Genomic DNA, 20,689 nt, shown 5'->3' with positions numbered 1-20,689 from the left:
ATGAAAAAAGAAAGATTACACACATCTATGATGATGTGTTTGAGCTGCAGCAGGGGTGTTCAAACTTTTTGTCACAAGTAATCGAGTCAAAAAGTTCTAAGGACAAAACCTATTATTTTTAAGAGCTGAAATCACAAAATTGTCAACTTCTTTTACCTGATCAACAATAAACTAAGTAGGTGATATTTTAATAAAGCAAAGCAATTCACAATGTGAGGACCAATGCTGAGCCACGCCCTGAAATGGAGTTTTCCATGTTCGCCTCATTAAAAGAAAAGCGTCCAGTTAGCAAATTCGTTTGGACAAAATATACAAAAATAAGTCTGTTCTCAGCACAACAAGAGGATTTGAGTTACACCTGCTGTATTTGCTTAAATGTACAATAACATCTGCTTTACAGTAAAAGTCAATGGATAATTGTGGTCATATTTAATATGATTTTAAGGAAAATACAAAAAGTCTGGTGAAAAGTCTTATGAAAAGGATTAATATTTTGTGTGCTTAAATTTTTTTCTTTTATTATTTTGCCCTAATAAAATAATTATCTCTATCAACCACCTTTACTTTTCAGAATTGGGCCATAGAAATTCAGTCTAGGGGCCACAAATGGCCCCCAGGCTGCATTTTGGACACCCTTGAGTTATAGGATCATTTGAATTTTTTTAAAGCCTCTCAGTCTTCTTCTTCTTTATTTTCTTTTTAGAGAAAAACAACATTCAAGGAAAACAAACTAAAGCAGAACATGGAAAGCTAACAAACCACTAAATGCACTCAACAACGGAAAAGTCTTCATACTGATCAAATTACAATTACAAAACTGAGGGGAGAGGAGTGTTTAGGTGCAGCCAAACTAAAACTGGCTCATAGCCTCTACATTAATAGAAGAATAGCAGATAATTCATTTTAAAAAATTCAAACCGTTTTTGAGGCTGTGGATGAGAGCTGCAGGATGGGATTGTAAAACAGGTGAATACACAGAGGGAAAGCACCGTGTTGTAAATCTCTGCTTCCCCAGAGCGCGTGTGTGTCTGCTGTTTAAGTACACATCGGCTCTGGGTGCTAGAATCCATATAAGGCAGCAGAAACACACGCTCTGCAGGGAATAGAAACGGGAAGTCGAAGCACAGGGAGGCATTTTTAAAGAGGACAGAAGAACAGGGCGCTCCACAGAACAGCGTTACCTGAGTTATATGAATACGAGCCTTTGTCTGTGAAAGCAGAAGCAGTAATGTTGGTGTGCGGCAGAAAGTAAAGCAAGACATATTGTCTGACATCAGCTGAATCTCTGTCTCTTTTTTTTTTGTAAATGTACAAAAATGTCTCCAAACTAGATAATCAACATGGAAAAGAGCATTTAGTGGGGAAACCTTGGTAGTGATTCTTACTCTGCAGCCGCCGAGTTGGGCTCTCTCCATGGAGCTGCCTGCGTTGTGCGTTTGGGGAGGAACGTGGGAGTGGCATGGACGACACGTCATGTGTTTGTAGCTTGTACCAGTGAGGCTCGTCGTCTAAGAGAGCGGTCTCCAACTCGATGAGAATCTGCCACCAGAAATCGCAATAGTCAGGCAACAAGGCACGTGCAGAAAAATGTAATTTCTTGTAACCGGGCTGACAGAGCAGTTGTGGTCCTGAAGCTAAAACCAGCGGAGAATCTGTGGTAAGACTTAAAACATAATGATGCTATTTAAAAGAGAAGAAAGAAAAGGGAAAAAAGTAGGAGAAAAAAGGGAGTAAACTAGAAAAAGAAAGAAAGAAGAGAAAAGGGAAACAAAAATAAAAAGAGAAAAGAAAAAATGAAAAAAAGGATGAGAACAAAAACTTTTTTCAGGTTGTTGAAAGCTGTTACAGATCACCCAAACTTTTCTGTTTCAGACAAAGAAATAACATGTTACATGTTTTCCTCATGGCTCCAAATGGAAGTTGAGGAGAGAAAATGAGATTTTTAGACTTACAGAGAAAGTCAAGTTACATGACCACGGCCTTTTCGGCCACAGTACTTCTATCAAACAGCTTCTTTCTTCAAACTGATTAAGAGAATCACTTACAATGTTAGCAGGTAACTGTAGGATTGCAAAGGAAGCAGATTGCTGGGCTAACCACCTAATTTCAAAACCAATCTATCATCAAACCTTGCTTGATATCTAAATTACAATCTTTCCAGGCTCCATAATTAAATATGTTGACAAAAAAAAACAACAAAAAACAAAACAACAACAAAAACCCCAGCTGTTAGTGGTTAAGATAACACTCTTACATTAGTTTTTACTCATTATGTCTCTTTTGTGTTAGATCTGGAGTTATGAGAAGTTAGCATGGTTAGCTAATGTTGATCAGCATAAGCCAGGGGTTGCCAAACTTTTTCATGATGACGGGATGACCCAGAGGTTTGATTCCCTTACCTCTCCCAGGAATTCGCTCTCCTCTTCCCTGACCCGGGCTTGGTCCCACAACGTGATCTCCAGCATGCGCTCCCGGAACTCCCGCCGGTGGACCGGCGAATACATAAAGGTCTGATTCCACTTGGGCTCTAAGGATTTCTTTACTGTTTTTGTTCTCCTCTTGCTTTTATCACTGGAGGAACAATAATTCCGACTGTTTTTATTTAGAACCTCAATAGGGAAGAGCCGCGGACACAACAGTTAAACAATACCACACAGCACCACAGCATGCTCAGTGAGAAGACGCTTGTTTACTGCACTCACGCTTCAGTAATAACCACTACTGGAATGATCCAGAGAAACACACAGAACCAAATGCAAACTTAAGCTTCACAACCAACACTGTAGTTTGAAACGTACACAAAGAGGTGAGTAGAAGACCCAAAAATTGCACTAAAACAGGAAGAGTTGCACTAATGCAACATATTTTTACTCAAGTTAAAATAAAAAGTAGCCGTCCAAGAAATTACTCCAGTAAGAGTGAAAAAACGTAGTTGCTAAAAACAGCAACATCAATCATTTAATATTTAAAAACTACATAATCAGAGGAACCAAAATTTAAAGCTATGTATTAATTTTGGTATTTCAAAGACGAAAATTAAAGTAATTTATATAAATGACATAATTTAAAAAATGAAATCAGACAACAACAACAACAACAAAACTACAACAAAAAACATTTTCCTAAATAAATTTCTTACAATATAAAATTTATGAAGCTTTAACAAAAGCTGCAGGCATGTCTCTGGTGAGGTTAAAATGTGCTTGTTATTTATCCAGTCAAGTTACTCATATGTAAAATAAGTGGACTTTACATAACCCGGCCCCCCAATAAAGTTACAAAAGTAAATGTGACTGATTAAATGTAACTATACCCAACTCTGCATGCACATATTTGTCCAGTTTTTAATGGTGGCAATCACATTAACATTTCCAAAACATTCAAAAGCAAATCCAATAAAATCTACAAAGTTAAAATATATCTATGCAGACAGTTTGTTGACAAAATGATCCAGACTTATACAGATTGGAGCTATCACCAAGCTATTTCAGTCTTACCTTCTATCAGGCAGGAAGTAGATTTTGACGTAAGGGTTCCTGGGCCGGCCGTCTTCCCTGGGTGGCAAGTCTTTGGCACCCAGAATGGTTACAATTAGTTGATGACCCACTTTGTCATACCAGAGTTTGACCTGTAGGGGCAGAGCCAACACGACATGCTGAGACTTTACCAGGGGTCCACACGGAATAAAAAAAAAAATTAAAATAGAAACATAAGGAATAACGCAGGAGAAGATGACTTCATCAAGCCAGAGCAGAAGTTAGTACAGAACAATTTATGTCTAGCTTCACTGACTGCAACACCCGTTTTGTTTATAAATCAGTGATTGGTTTTGATCCAGGATCTTCTCCTGTGTCTACCTGACGGGGCAAACATGTTTAAAGGACGTCCAGTTACGCGTTAAGCAAGACATTTATCATGACGTCAAATCTCTTTGAATCGTCTTTGTAGATTTATTTCGAAATTGGATTCTGTTTAATTTGACAAAGACCGTCGCTTAATAAACTGAATGTGCTTTTTCTGGGATATGACATATGGTTTTGGTCACCTTAAAAAAGTGACTGAAAGCGATGAAAGACTTCTGCAATGGCTGGTGAACCGAAGTGAACAGTTCACGTCGGTTTCGGAGGTACCTATTGCTGCAAAACTAAGGAAAATTTTCAACAGTGACTATGTAACACATTTGATGAACTCTGATTCAAAATCTAATTTACTTCTGTTAGTGATGTCTTACTTGTCCTTAATGACTCCCAGACCAGTGATTCTGTTTCTGTTTTGCGTATCTGTCAACTTAAACCCCCGGTCGGCTGCTGGAGGTTTCTTCCTCTTAACCCTCCTGCGGACTTAAGAGACGGGGCCATTTGGGTCTCATAAGTAGTTTTATTCTATGCGCAGTCTGGCAGGGTCGTATTGACTGCGCCAGAACTTTTAGCAGAATTTTTTTTGTGTGTTGTTTCGGGAACTGACGGTCTGACAGGGCAACAGTCCCCTGAGTTTTCTTTAACAGAAAACTTCTTAAACCAATTTCAGTAATGACCTTCACTTAACTGCATTGTTTGACAACTAGAATCAACTGAATTAACTATTCTTTGAAAAGTGCCTTAAGATAATGTGTTGTGCTACATAAATAAACTTGAACTGAATTAGATTGTCAAACTTGATACAAAGCAGAGATCCTTTAGATGCATTCTGTGTTTTGTGAAGCATTTTCTCTGGCCAAATACACTGATAAATTTTTTTTTTTTTAATACGAAACTTTGTCTTGTTCTTGCGCATCATCTCATCTCATATGGGGAATGTACTATAAAAACCCGTAATATAATTGAATACTAGTAGTCATTCTAACTAAAATGAACTAAAACATTAAAAGTGTCGTGGTCTGAAATATTCCTTTACAAGGTTTTTTTGTATCACCGATTAGGTTGTCTCAGAGTATTTTTAGAAAACCCCTCAGTGATTTATAAGAAGAAATCAATCATGCTGATCAAAGAGAAGTATGGACTCCGGTGAAAGACACTTAAAAGATGGAAGAGTTTACAAGAAGCCTTCAAAACAGCAGATGAAATGAGAAACAAGGCTTCAAAACATTTGTCCATACTTCATTTAAAATATGATCATGGGAAGGGAGTCCACTGCTTACAAATACCAGCTTTCATGCAGCAATGCGAGAGGAGCACTTAAAGATGTGTCAGTAAGCTTCACTTAAGCAAAAAATAAATAAATAAAAATACCATCATTATCTCCATTTAAAAGAAAAAATATAGAGGAAAATATATGCAGCAATTACTCTAAATTGTTTAAAGAAAGTCCACAAACTATTGCTATTGCGTCTTCCCAGTCGGCCATGTTTGTTTATGCTGAACTCACGTTTGGTCTCCAGAGGTTTTGCGAGATTTTCATCTGACATCTGAATATTGGTGAGCGGAACTGGTTTGTGTGTGGCTACGACCAAAACCTGCTAAGCATAAGATTTATTATCTCCGTGTGTGGTCTCACAGGTTTTGAATATCGGCAAACATTTTAAAGTCTTGCTGTGTGAAACAGGCAGAAGTGCTGTCAGACTGTGCTAACCAGAACACTCTTCAGTCTGGATGGCTTTACTGCAGCATGAAGACTCAAAGTTAACCTTTTCAGCAGGTGTTAACAAAAGAGGTCACAGGAAGCAAAAAAAAAAAGTTTTTCAATAGGAAACAAGAAAACCAGACTTTTTTTCATTTCCCCCTTTTGCCATTTGGCACTTTTGAGAAGAAAAGTAGCAGTTTGGCAGAGGTCGCTGCTTTAAATCTGCTTTGCGGACAGACCTGGTCGCATTGACCTTGAGATTGCCTTCTCTTGATAACAGGAACACAAAAATGTCCTGTTTTATTCTTCTAAGCATTCGATGTCAGTCTGTTGTAGAATATGATTTTGTAGAACTGAGAAAAGTCCAACAAAATCTCCAATGTAAGGTAAGAATCCAGATTCTTTGGGGAACAAAAACAGAAACTGATATTTCCAATTATACGATTTATATAATATAAGATTTTTAAATACAGCTTAAGTAAATAATTTGCCTTTGAAGTACATTTGCAAAATCATATTTGAAAGAGAATACTTTCTCACATACCACTGTTCTTATATAAAGAAGAAGAAAAAAAATGGAAACAACCTCATTGATTGCCAAACATAAAACTAAGTATCCAGCTTGGGGCTGATCACTGAAAACAATTTTTGAAAAAAAAAAAAAAAAGCACTGAGAGAGAATCTTTCACAAGCTGCTCAATTTAGTTTAGCATGCATTACAGTACAAGGGAATAATGACGTGAATGGGTTAAAATGAGAAAGAACTAAGAAGACTCGATTATAACCATGATACCAACACATCAAACTGAAGAAAAACCACACAATGCACTCTTTTGAGAGGGAAATGTGATGCTACGATTTCCCCCAAGAATGCATTTCCCAAGAATATGGGGGGAAGGAAAGCCAGTCGACAGTAAGTGAGCAAAAACCAAAGAGACAGTGTGTGCCCTTTATACAGGGCCCATTACCTGGACCCTAGGGGCAAAAGGCGTTGTTCTTCTACTAAGGCTTTGGCTCTGGATAAGCAAAATTCAACAGCAAAAGAAACAAAAAAGAAAAAGAATATGCAATAAAACCAAAAAAGTCTCACATTGCACTCAAAAACAACAACCAGAGTTTGAAGGTTTCACCAAACATCTGTGGCCATGGGTTTATTCTACGGAGAAAAAATACTTCACCAAAAGTTTACCGGCTCTGTTCTTTATCACCTCTATTTAGTAGGTATTTTTCTCTCTGCTTTTAGCCTTGTAAATACAAAAAATACAACAAAATCCCACAATTTACTAATCAAACATTAAGTGTAATAGAAGAGGATTGAACAAATTGCTTGAGAGATTGATCCATTTTATTCTAAACTCTCGCACAAAAAGAAAACATAAGATCTCATCTGTTGAGAAACAAGACAGTAGCTTGTAGATCAACTGTTATGTTTGTGTCTTCATTAAACAACAGGAAACACTTGAAATGTGTGTCGTGAACAAAATTTACAAAAAACGGTTTAAAAAAATTCAAGTTTGAGACATTTTTCGCCAAATTTTCTCGATTAAATTATCAAACTTTGAGCAAGACGTGTTTCGGTGGTGTTACTATTTCTACACCAGCTTCCCTTGAGGATTGATTTGTTCCTAACTTTAATGCAACCCTTTGCCTATTTTACCCCAGAAGGGTTCTTATACCAGATAATGGAGAACGCTCTTTGCAACCTGATCTAGAGTCCTGTCCTGGATGGGCTGAAGGCCAGCCGAACAGACTGACTGGTAAAAATAGAGAACAGTCGACACACCAATCATCTCAAATCAGACTTTAGTCATAGTTTTACGGAGGGTGTAACTGTAAAGGTAAACACAAACTTAAATGTAGTTTATTGGGATTTTATGTGAAGGGGGGAAAAAAGTAGCTCTAAGTGAAGCAGAAAGAAGATGAAGAATCGTTCTAAAGTTTTCACTTATAAAAAATCTGAAAGGTGTGTTGTACGCCTCAATTGTTGGCAGGACAACTGTTACTCCTTCACTCCACAAATTTACAATCTGAGGGACTGGCAAGAAGAAAACCATTATTGAATTAAAGCCTTAAGAAGTGACATTTGTTGAAAAAAATAAACTGAAATCCCCTTCAAACTGTAGTGGACATTTTTCACCAGTCCAGGCCTTGAAATCCAACATGGCTGCCACACATGGTGACAACTACAGTAATCAACTTATTTACACTTGTTTCATTCACTCACTCACTATTTATTATACATCTCTTGTTACAGTGTTAAAGCACAAAATACATCATTGTTGTTGTTGGGTATTTGCTTTCAATAGTTAGCCTGATCACAAAGCAGACGAGTTAAATTATTATTTTTCAGATGCTGATTTTTGATTCACTGTTGTTCATTTTAGTTTTAATCTAATCTTTTGCCATTTGTAGCTTCCTAGCTTAAGTTTAGCCTACACTGGTTTGCGTCATTTTTAGCAGTTTACATGGCAGAAAGCAGCCAAAGAAGCACCAATGGGATTTGTAGCACAGTTTGAGCACCATGAGTTTAGATCAAAGCCGCTTCATGTGTTGAAATGGCCTAATTTCCAGACACACATCTAATTAAGAATCTATGTCATGACTTAAAGATGATTTTCACAGATTAATGGGCTAATTTTCATAGTATCTAGAAGTGCATAGCTATTAGAGACACAACCCAAAAGACTTGCGCCTGCATGTAATCGCAGGGAAAAATGTTTCCGTAAAATATTGGGTGCTGAATGAATATGCACTAGTTTGTGTTGATCTTTGACATAAAATCCCAATAAAATCCCGTTGCATTGAAGCTTGTAAGTGCAACAGGCCAAATGTGGACAATTTTACAGGCTATGAATACTCCCGTAAGGCACTGCACATGCTAATGTTGTACTCCACATTTACAAAAAAAACTCTAACTACTGACAAATTGTCAGTCTTCCTGCTTTGGTGTGTATGAAAAGTTGTTGTCACTTACTGAGAGTTGTCCTGACAGGTACTGGGGGGCGTCCCGCAGCATACTGGGACTCATGGGGGATGTGACAGAGATTGAGGGACGATCCATCTTTTGAGACTCAAAAGAGCTTGAACCTGGCAGACGATGATAAAATAGTTAAAACAAAAAAAGTGCTGATGTTAAATTTATGTTGTGCTTTTATTAGCAGTCAACTATAAAACTGGATAGAGGGGAAACAGAGTAAGGAGTAATACAGCTTTGACATTAAATTGTTTTATAGCAGTTGTATCTGCTATGGACTGCCATTGAAAACTGTGTGAGAATGTGTAGGTACAGTGGATTTTAAATGAACTCTGCATGTCTGCTCCATTCAAAATTATATCCAGGGACAATCCCAATCAGTTGTAAACACTCTCGTATGCATTTCAGAACATAAACGCTGAAAAATATTTTAACTTTACTGGTTAAAATCTCGGGGGGAAAAAAGGCTTTGATGAGAACCTTTTTCCTCTCTCCATCTCTGGAAGTCGGTGGTTTCTTATATTTGAATGCAAACACTGCAAAACACTGCAAGATGGCTGGGTTTAAATGGTGTGCTTGCAAATGAAAATGCAGAACAACGTATAGGTAATTTAATTCTGACCAAAAATATGACCAATAGGGTATTTAACCAGTGGGAAAAAACTCCACATTTAGAACAAGGTCCATGCAAAAAATCCTATTTCTGCAGCATTACTGGTTTCTGTGTATATTTGGTCCATGACTGCCCAAGAGAACTATCTGACTTCTGAAAAGGTTCTTTTCTAATCTTAATCTTTACAGACTGTTTAATAATACATAGGGGCATGTTAATACTTGCTAAAGATTAATACTTACTTGATTCCAGTTGTGCATGTGTGCTGTCGGGTATCCTTGGAATATCTCTGGAAAACAGATATGAACAAGAAGTGAAAAGAGTCCGATATGGAAAAGAACTGAGTGGATCAATTTAAGCTAATGCTGGATACACTATATCACATTAATCTTCATTCTGCCAACAGCCTCCTCAGCAGGTAAAAGTAGGTTAGATTAGGAACTGACAAAGCAAAGTGCCAGTTTTTAAATAATTTTTGTTCAAAAACATTACTGACAAAATGACCAGAAACTCTGGTAAATTTCATACAGAGCTTGGAATGACAAAGCCAGAAGGTACAGGGGAAATATGCTGATAAAGCAATGTGGCACTGGCCCTTTAGGAGCTAATTTTTTAAGATAACATGCTTTGCACCCAAAAATTTGCTTTTAGAGTATCTATTTAACACATATCAAAATGGAGAAATCACAGACAGAGGTGGAGCCTAAAACCTCCCTAACTCACCCTTCAACATAAAATGTGTCAAGAATAACCCTTTATATCAGGGCTCTTCAACACCAACCTCGAGAGCCTGTGTCTTGCTTTTTAGATGTGTGCCTGCTTCACCACATCTGAATCAAATAAGGAGGCCGTTAGCAGGACTCTGGAGGACTTTACTGCACCGAGGAGGTGATTCTCAGCGCAGAATCACCTCCTCACACATCTAAAAGTTGCAAGACACTGGCCTTCAAGATCTGGATTTGAGGACCCCTGCTCTATCTGAGAGCAACAACACTGAGGAAGAAGTAAATAAAAGTCACTGATGTGAGTGATGCTATAATGTGTTGTCCAAGATTATGAGACAATTAACTTTGATTTTGTGATTTGTGGACTACATAGTAGCACTGATGCCTTGCATTAAGAAGGTGATTTAGGTTTAAATCCTGATGGACTCTGGTTTCCTCCCGCACACTGTTAGGATAAATGGTCTCTTGCCCTTCAGTATGAATGTGATGTTTGCCTGTGTGTCTCTCTATGTTGCCCTGTGCTGACCTGACAAGAGTTTACCGTGCCTCGGCCTCAGTGACTGCTGGAGATGGGCACTGGCCTCCCAGTGACCGTACAGGGATACTTGAGTAAAAACAATGAATAGAAACCAGATACTGGTAGAGGGTTGGTTATGGGTCTTACAAATTTCACTGATTTAAGTCATTATCCTGCAGTTAATCTATATCAGGTCATGATTTGAAAGTCCTGGTATTTCAAAGAGTCTGTTATGTCATGCCCTCTCTGACAAGGTTTCTCAGGGCTTCGGAAGAGATAAGGGCCAACGTACAAGCTTAGGGTCCTGCCATCCTTATCATCTTATCTGGTGAGCTAGCCTGTGTACATGGAAGACGGATAAACACCAGAGTCCAGAGAAGTCCCTGAGACCCCTCCCCAACATGTCCCCCAAAGCCATAGGTCACCCGATAGGGGCCTACCACTCTGAGACACAACCCAAGCACCTGCACAAACAATGCCATACTAAGAGGTGCAGACCCCATTGTCCCCTCCACCCTCTCCCTAAGATGCCACCACTGACTCCAGACCATCCCACACCTCCAGTCCCCACCAATTATGTTCAATAACCGGGTCTTTAGCTTCCCTGTTCCCAGCACGAATACCCCTGGGGTCCAGCTCCCAAATCACTACCCTCTCTTCTTCTACCCACACCAACACAGTCGGAAACAAAGGTCAGGTAGCTCTCAGAGGTCTCCAAAGACACCAGGGAGGAGTCCCCACAGAGCAACCAGCTACCTGGCCAGGAATAGTCTGGGAGAACCTATCCTAGCCAAGCAAATCGAGCCCACAAGCAGATAGCCTGTTACTAGTTCCAGACTAGCTGTCATCCATCCATCGATCCGTTGTCTTTACCTGCTTGTCCTTGCAGGGTTGTGGGGAGGCTGGTGCTTATTTTCAGGAGTCATTGGGCAAGAAGGTAGGTATACCCTAAATAGGTCCCCTGTCCATCACAGGGCAACTCAGAGACACATGGGACAAACCACCATACACACGCACACACTCATAAGGGAAATTTAGAGATACCAATTAACTGAACAGTTCTGTTTGTTAACTGAGAGAGGAAGGACAGTCCCAGTTCACTTTGGATGGATGCTAGCAGTGGGTGTGGGTCTGAGGTCTAATTTTCCGTGCTCACCCTATAGGCCGTGAGACCACCAGCTCCACCTGAGGCTCAGGCTTGGATTCTAATATGATATTGTAAACTTCTTTAAATGTGGCTCCCTGTAAAATCCGTCTGTTCCACTCCAGAACCTGGTCACCTGCAGAAACACCAAATGAGATAATTTATTTGCTTATAGATGTGGAATATAAACAGCAGACAGGGTGTGCTTTTGATACCTGGTCTGAGGTGTCCAACTGTGTCTGCTAGACTTCCTTTCCTCACTTTAGTGATAAAAGCACAAAGTCTGCCAGATTCTGTCATCTTGCCTCCAACTACCTGTGAAAGTAGAAATTATCACTGGATTAGCACAAAACATATTTGTGAAGTAAACCTGGGTTGTACTAGAGCGTGCAGATTATGTTTTAGGGGTGCATTGATAAACTGTCATAGATTTCCTTAATGTTGGAAGACCAATGATTGGCTGATACTTATCCACCAACCTCTTCAAAGGTCTAAAGATCAACCACTGTCCTCTTTTGCTCTGCCATGAGAGAGGTTTGACTAACAGACCCACCCAGCATGTCATGTCTGCACGTTTTCAACAATAGTCACCCCGCTGTTACCAGCTCAGTGACTTTCTTGCTATATTTAGCAACATTTTAGACCAAAGAAATCAGTATTGGCCAAAATCGAAATCGATATGTCAGGCTTTTTTAAAGATTCAGCCAGAAAACTCCAGTCGGTGCACTCCTAGTACTTATTTTTCTGCTTAATGTCATGTCTGTAGGAGCAGCCTGAGATCTGAAACTAAAATAAAAGTGTTTCCTGGAGAACGTCATTGGTAAATGTGAACCTGTAACTTCTAAAAACTGTCCCTGGCTCTACTTCAGTCCCCGGGGATGCTTTTTAGCACAGCTCTGTGGCTCTGATACAGCCGTGGGCTAGGTCTGCACGGTACAGTACTGAACTGCTGTACACCGCTGCACTCAGCTTACACCGGCAGCGTACAAATAATAATAATAATAAAAAAAATCCCTTTTAATGGCAGCTGAATGCCAATATACAAAGAAGCTTAGAGAAGTCGGCTAAATGAAATGACTTTATGTAACAGGCAGGAGCTCGAATGGAAGGCCAGCAGAGGAGATGAGAGAAAGATGGTCAGCGAGGGCGAGGCTGGCAGCCTGATGGATGGCTGGCTGGATTGTCAAGCTGGTTGGCTGCAGCTGCTGAGCGGACAGAAACGCACAGAAGCACTGAGCAGACACAAACATGCCATTTCAGGAGGTTCATTCAATCAGTAATGATTTTTCCCCATCTTGCTGCTCTAGGTTATCTCTCCTCATGGCAGGCTTTATGCAACAGTGCTAAGTGACTGTAACATCTATAATTGCAGAAATAAAACAAAGGAGGGGGGCGGGGGGAGAAATAAAGAAAACAAACAAAAGCACTCAGCTTGGGCAATGACGTGGTTAAGTTGAAATAAAACAAAAAAAGTAGAAAGCTCAAAATAAAACAAAAATAATAAAAAACTAAAAGTAATTCAAAGGTACACAAGTAAAGAGAGTTAGCTTGCATGTTTATATGATCCAATTATAGGTGAACATATAGGTAAAAGTGAACATTTTTGCTTTTAAGTAAAATTAAGTAAATTTTTAAATAAATCAGATTGATGCTGTAACTGGTCGTTTGAAATTTTAGCAATAAAAACAGACTTATTGATAACAAAAATCTTAATTCGTGATCAAAAAATTAGAATTTAGGAAAACGTGGAGCACATTGAGTCTATTGGTAAACTTGAGTTTGTAAGTAAAATGCTTAGAGCAGATGAGTAAAGCTACATAAAATACAATTCCCAGCTCATCAGTTCATATTTGAAATCTCATTAAACATGTAACAATTTACAAAAACAAAGTCCTCATTAGCTACCAGCTGAACTTGAGCTTAATTTTGCACATCTAACACACTGGCATAGGAAATAAAGATAAATAAACCAATTGTGAATAAACACAAAATCACAGGAAAAAAAGTGATCTTAATGTCTCTCATAAGTTAAACTCACTTTTTATAGTAATTATCAATCAGTATTTAAGTGCCAACATATTAAATGTCTGTCATTACATATAGAATTTGACCATTATTTTACCTGTTATCTAATGTATCTGTTGACAAAAAAGTTATATGTTGCATAAACATCCAGCAAAAATTAGATAATTTACAGTGAATCATATGGCGATACAGATACAGTAAACAGAGTTCCAGTGCTGTGAAAAAGTGTTTGCCCCCTTAAAAAGTCTTCTTTTTTTTTTCTTCATATTTGAATGTTTTAAATTATCCAACAGATTTAAACTGCAAACAAAAATAAAGAGAAAAAAAGCAATCCTAACCAACATAGCACAGCCACCAGCAATGGCCAGACCCAAGCCTTATTACTATCCGACTTACAAAATAATAATAATGATCACTTCCATAGAACTGATTTGGCAACAGGATATTGCCTGATTTAAATAAATGCCAACACAGATGACAAAGTCATTGAAAGTTTTTAGTCTGGAAAAGGTTCCAAAGCCATTCTTAAGACTTGGACTCAATTGATACCCAGTGAAGATCTAATAATGTAGGAAACATTAAACAGTGGTAAACTTCCCCATAGAGTAAATAGCTCTATGGGAATATCATTTCATATAGGATATCTGTGGAACAGTTACAAGTCAAGACTTCCAATAATAAAGAACTCGATGGCCCATCTCACATTCGCCAAGAAAAACCAAAACATTTTGATAATGCCCAACACATTTAGGGACATTTTCTGGTGACTGCCAAGAAATTAGTGGAACTTTTTGAAAAGTGAGCATCTTGTGACATTAGTCCTAATACTAATATAGCATTTAAAAAACAGAACATGATACCAACAGCCAAACATGGTGGTGGTAGTATGATGCCAGCACTGGAGCTCCTCTGCTACTGCTGGTTTCTTGAGGTAATTGGTGGATCCTTGAATTCTGCTTTCTGGCAAAAGGTGCTAAAAGAGAACGCTTGGCAATAAGTTTGGGACCTTAAGCTTAAACCCATTTGGGTTTGGAAGCAGGACAATTATCTTAAACACGCCAGCAAGTGGAACTCTGAATGGGCAAAAAGGATTTGGAACAACCCTCCAAAAATCTGGACTTAAATCTGACTGAGATGCGTTGGAAGGAATACTGCTTGATAATCCTAAAATGTGGCTGAATAAAACTCTTCCACAGTCATGTAAAACACTGCATAGTACACAAATGTCTTAAGGCAGTTTTTGACATAGGGCCAGCTTGGTTAGGGTAGGTTTTTGCCTTAATAATAAAAGTATTTTGCATTTACTGAGGTTCACAGAAGAAACACCTACAAGGAGGCAAATACTTTTCCACATCACTGTATTAGAAACTCACTTTCAGACCAAGTAGAGCTCCTGAGTCTCGAGGCACACTTCCATCTTTCATGCGCTTGTTGAGCAAAATACGGCCAATGAGGCGATCTCCGTCTTTGGATGGCTGCCATGTCACCGGGTGCTACAAAGTCAGAGCAACAATACACCTTTTGTTTAACAACTCACTCATTTGAAAGGGGTCAAACCAGAGCAAAGCAGACAACTGTCTCTGGTGAAAAGGGGGCATGAAGGAAACACAGTCAGAGTTGACTTTGGGGGAAGAAAGTTCACACAAACTCTGACGATTTATGAGGGACGCTTTCTTGTCTGAAAAATGCGTACATCGGTTGTTTAATTCTGACTTAACCGATAAATGTAATTTGTGCATTTGGGGAAGAAATGGACATTTTTACAGTCAGAATTCATCTGGTGTGGTTACTAACTTTCAGAGCTTGTGTGAACCTGCTAGTGTGAGGTTGGAGTGAGCTTCATGCAGCATCCCATGCAGAGTAAAGCAAGCAGCCCTAACACTCCCCCTCAAACCAGCACTTTAAACAGCAGCAGGAAGAGCGGAGCGGCGCTCCGACGCTTCACTGCACACAAACAGACAACCACCAAGTTGAGCGGTGAGGGGAGAAGCAGACGGCACAAAGGGGGGATGAAAGGCAACCCATGGTACAGGTTCAAATGAAGTAGACCATTGGGTGCCGGATTAAAAAATAAAAAATAAAATAAAATAAAATAAAATAAAATAAAATAAAAATAAAAAATAAATAAAATAAAATAAATAATAAAAAAAATAAAATAAATAATAATAATAATCATCATAATAATAATAATAATAATAATAATAATAATAATAATAATAATAATAATAATAATAATAATAAAAGGATGCAACACCAATGATTCAAAATAATGCCATGAGACATAGATAAAGTGAAATCACACAACCGAAAGAAAAAAAAACAGAAAAAGAAAAAGGGGGGAAGGGAAGGGAAAAAAGAAAAACAAATGTTAAAATTTTTGGTGCAAAACAAATTCAACCTTCCCATTTTTGTGTATGTTTGGGGTTTTGCTACTGAAGTGAGTGAAGGGGAGTTTGGAGAGGGGTGGAGGGGCAGGTTTCTGTCTGGACTGGGTGGTGTGGGGTAGGAAAGTAGAGTGAGGAGGAGAGGCCTGAGTAGAAGGTGATCCTACTGAGCTAAACAGGACTGCTGCAGAGCAAGAAACACAATGTACGAAAGGAGAACGAGCATGCAACTAGGAGAGACCCACATTTCTGTGTGCCATGACAAACAAAGAGGTTGTGCGTCAGTGCTATCGCGGAACAGCTACTGTGACATGTGTGTCTTCTGTTAGGAGAGCAAAACAGCAAGTACAAGTAGCAAGCAAAGAGAGAGATTTCAAAACGTGTGTGTCTGTGGTTTTTTTTTTTTTTTTTTGGTTGGGGGGTTTTTTTTAGCAAAAAATGTGATCGGATAAAAAGAAATAACCAAGTTGTGAGGAAAATTAACTTTGACAAATAAAAACTCTGAAAGTAAACATCTCATCCGACTGAACGTGGTGAGAGAAAGTAAACAAATACTGAATGGGTAAATCATAAACAAGAAGAAGAAGAATCACAAAATGCAGGCTACATTTTCTCAGTACCTTCTCACTATGGCTATGCTCCTCGTTTAGGGTAGTGCTACTGCACGTATCAACTCCCGAGTCTTTAACCTGTGGTTCACACCATGCCAAGTCCTCTTCAAATGAGTGTCCCCCAAAGCGCACCATTTTCTTTTGCCTCTCAGATAAGGTGTGTGTCGGCTCGGATATAAATGCCTGCCCAATAGTTTTTCTTTTTCCCCTTTGACTCTCCCCTACAGGCGTGGGATAAAAAACAGAAAGAAAACAGAAAAAACAACATGCAAAGGTGTAAATAAAACAAAGGAAAACATGAAATGACAAAGGACTCGGTGAGATCGGGGGGTAGGGTGTTGGAGGGATGGGGGAGGGGAGAGAATGGGACAGTAAAGACAGAGACAGAATCGGAGAGAGAGACAGACAGAGAGAGAGAGAAAGAGATGGGATTAGAGGACAGGACGTGGGGGTGGGGGGACAGGAGGGGAAGAGGGTCAGGGCAGGGCTCCACATGTCTCACCAAAGACATTGGGGAGGCCTCGCTGCTATGCCATGACGCATGGTCCCACCAATGGCCATCCATATCTCCTGTAATGTGAGGGGGCANNNNGGAGGAGGGGGGTAGTGGGACGCGAATACACGAGAGAGGACAGCAAGAGGGACAAGTGAGGACACCACAAACCAGACATACACAAGCACATGTATTACATCTACATCACTTTGACGAGACGTCCACATTTTCACTCCAAACAGACACACACACACACACGCCTACATACTTTCACACACTGCCCCGAACTCAGACGGTGAGCATGTGTAACTGTTAAGCTTCCTGTGGAGAAACGACGATGCCACTCAGGTATTAATCTGATGGACGATTAATGATTCCACATGTATTAATATTAAACTGGGATTCAAGTTTTTACTCCAGATACATGAAGAGAATTCATCATGGATGTTAGAAAACCTCACATAAAGAGTGGACAACAGCAAATTATATAGAGATGTTGTGATATACTTGATATTTTTGAACTTCTACTGCTTAAAAATGTCACTTTTGTGAATATTATGTTTGATTATTCAGGTACATCTTCTATTCTTTACATCGAGATATTGTTGTAAAAGAAAAAATATATTCATATTTTTAGGATTCAGGCCGGTTGTTGATGTTGCACATCTATGTCAAAAGCTACTGTATATTTCCATTGACAATATAGTCGTGCGATTTGACATTTTGAAAATAAACTTGTTAATGGAACAAAGCCAATTTTGAAAACTCTTGTTTTTAAAAGTCTTGGCGTTAGGATGACATGGTTTTTTGGGTTGTATTGAAATTGGTTTATTTCACAAAAAAACAGCAATAGAAATTTTTTTTCACATCACATGAGTCACATAATCAACCTGCTGTTGCCACTGATGCAAACCACAAAGAAGAAAATGGTAGGAAGTAGTTAGAGGATCGTTGCGTGGCATTTCTTTTAATGACTTGTAGCGTAAACAAGCATATTTATTCATTTCATTTCATATTTAATAGAAACACCACAATTGCAAAATTGTGTGGGGTGGGGTTTGTGATTAGCAGAAAACCTACAAAGATTTGCACACTTTTGTAATGAAAACAGAGCTACTGAGAGCCGACTGCAGAACTACGGATGGGAGCCTGGAGGGAGCACGTACAATTCGTATCGTACCTAGAAATGCACTTTACCTAAACATGATGGATGTCACACGTGATAGGATGTGTGGCCCTTTAACTGACAACTGAGAGTGGAGATGACCATTTGTAGCTTGTAGCTGGTAGAGTGTGAGCGGTATAACAACAGAATGGTGTGTGTGGTCTACTGTACACTCGGTTCTGTGGGCCAGGTTCAGGACAGAAAGCGTTTGCTACCTTCCAGTTCGACTCTATTGTGTTTATGTCTTTTTAGGCGAGCATTATAAAGTCTGGTTGTAGTTGCTACTACTTTAATATTTTTCCGTCCTCCACATTCATCAGCTCTCTCTCCCCTCTCTGCCCCTCACTCAGCATCCAGCATTTACACACTCCCTTCCCAGAAGCTTTATTAACAGTGGCACACCACAGTGGGGCATCGATCCCCACCGAGGCACAGTGTGGTTTTTCAGAGAGCAGGAAACTCATCAAAGCCATAAATTATGCGCATCAGCACTGCGTGCCCGGCCCTGCCGCTTCGCCCCAGCTCCAAGGCCCCCCGCCCCCCTTTCAAAGTGCTGATTCAGGTCGAAGGCAGAGCGCGGGCGGTGGCGGAGTTCACCAACTCCAGGCTCTCCATCACTCTGACAGCTCAATAAAAACCAGTGTAAACTATTAATTGGATCATTAATTATTGATGCTGTTTTTACTACAATTCGAAGTGTGAGAGCAGAAAAATAAATAAATAGAGGCAGGGCTGAAACAATGTGTATGTTTAAAACATCGTCACGATACTAAGAAGGAGATACGACGTCCCGGTGAAACTCTAAGGCTAAAAGGCCAATTTTAAGACATAAAAGCGGCAAAATTACCTTTTGAGGTGAAATGTCCAAATTAATAAGACTTTCTTTGTGGGATTTTGCGCCATGTTGACAAACTACAAACCAACAGACTTAAAGGGGGGCAAACATGGAGGGCAAAAGCCGTTAATGGCAGTGTAATTTAGGTTGTTGTTACACAGTGTCCGCCTGTCTGCTGCAGTTAGCTGGCTATTCTCTCCTTTTCTGTGTGTTCGGCACTATTATGAGACTGCATGTCAGAGGAATCAATAAAGGGGAAAAGGAGAGAGGACCATCGCGTTAAATCAGTCTCCAGTGCTCAGAGATGGCAGTCAGACCTGGAACAGCAGACACATCCTTCCTCCTCCAGCCTCATCCTCCTCTCAGACCAAACCGTTCTCGTTTCCTCGTCCGTCCTTAAAGACCCCCAGAAGAGCGCTGCAGACCTGAGAGCGGGGCGTACATCCTGTTTAGCACTGCTTTGTGTCTTCAGCAGCTTACTGCCGTTTCACGTCTGTCTAGACAGACTGAATATACACATTTTACGAGATTCATGTGCACTTATCAGAGGAAGCAAAAGGTTATTTTTGTGTCAAATCAAAACTTATAGGCTACATCATATCAGGAAAATATTAGAGATCCACCGATCCAATACTGATGTCTGTATCGGTTCTGACACTGAAAAAAATTATATATCACGTATCGATGACATTGTTCCCGATCCATAAGAGCAGATGGCTAACTATGTTTTGTGCTCTGAGCGACTTCATGCTTTATTTATTTTCCATTATAGACAGATTGTTATTTGTTTTCATATGTGTCATACACCCTTTTACAGGCGCCCAGCCCACATAGGCTTACAAGACACAATAATAACATATACAATTAAGAGGACAGACATAAATATTCTTTAAACAAAATGTGTCCTCTTTCTAAGGTGCCAGGCCTTCAAAATAAACTGTGCTAATGGAAACATAAAATACTTAAATAACGCATTTTATCCTCATAAGTTAAATAAAATAAATCTGGATAAACATCCAGTATTTTAGTAAATAAATCATTTCTCAAACTCAAGTACAAATGACGGTAAAACAAAAAGTGGACTTCACTCTCAATTTCCCCCAAATCACACAAAGAACATCTTGGGTTTTCCACTGGGACTGAACAAAAACGTCCGGTCTCCAACGTGCCAGATCTGAACTGGACCCACATGGACCGTCATTTTTTAGACAAGTTCCATGATGCATATGGCTCAAAACCAAAGGCATCTTTTAGTAAAATATAAGTATGTAATTTTGGTTTATATAAGATATCAAATGCCCACTTACGCTTACAAACTTCAAAATAAAACAGTTTAAGCTGTTCAAATATTACATCTTAACTTAGTCCTATAAATGCACTGAAAATCTGCCTCCTCAAATGTCTCAATTTGTCTGGTTCAAGCATACCTGTTTGTGAAATCCCAAAGGAAAATGTGTAATCTATGATCTGACATATTAATAAACTTATTGCACAATCTTTTTGTTTTTTTTTTAAGTTTATTTGATAGGGACAGACCCACATCAACATAAACAAACTGAATAAAACAGCAGTCCCATGTTTGCATCACGGTGTAATAGCAACAGCTAATTTGCAGCACTTGTCCCTATATGCACTTTTAAAAAG

General features: G+C 39.2%; 1 protein-coding gene across 35 annotated transcripts in view; it reads right to left on the bottom strand.

The window, feature by feature from the left end:
• Positions 1-20,689, bottom strand: part of rims2a (regulating synaptic membrane exocytosis 2a) — a 160,578-nt gene that overhangs the window by 60,618 nt on the left and 79,271 nt on the right. For 15 of the 35 annotated variants that reach the window (XM_017309463.1, XM_017309459.1, XM_017309474.1 and 12 more), the window contains 10 exons: positions 16,562-16,773; positions 14,931-15,050; positions 11,748-11,847; positions 11,545-11,668; positions 9,389-9,435; positions 8,534-8,646; positions 6,528-6,575; positions 3,498-3,628; positions 2,400-2,592; positions 1,386-1,539 (listed from right to left, as the gene is read on the bottom strand). In XM_017309463.1, coding sequence (XP_017164952.1) covers positions 1,386-1,539; positions 2,400-2,592; positions 3,498-3,628; positions 6,528-6,575; positions 8,534-8,646; positions 9,389-9,435; positions 11,545-11,668; positions 11,748-11,847; positions 14,931-15,050; positions 16,562-16,773 — 1,242 coding nt within the window. Of the gene's footprint in view, positions 1-1,181; positions 1,314-1,385; positions 1,540-2,399; positions 2,593-3,497; positions 3,629-6,527; positions 6,576-8,533; positions 8,647-9,388; positions 9,436-11,544; positions 11,669-11,747; positions 11,848-14,930; positions 15,051-16,561; positions 16,774-17,054; positions 17,123-20,689 lie in introns of those variants that run through there. The other 20 variants (XM_017309465.1, XM_008431854.2, XM_008431856.2 and 17 more) reach the window with 8 other exon arrangements.

This window comes from Poecilia reticulata, linkage group LG16 (genome assembly GCF_000633615.1).
Source record: "Poecilia reticulata strain Guanapo linkage group LG16, Guppy_female_1.0+MT, whole genome shotgun sequence".
Classification (NCBI taxonomy): Eukaryota; Metazoa; Chordata; class Actinopteri; order Cyprinodontiformes; family Poeciliidae; genus Poecilia; species Poecilia reticulata.
This window is presented reverse-complemented; position numbering and strand designations above follow the sequence as displayed.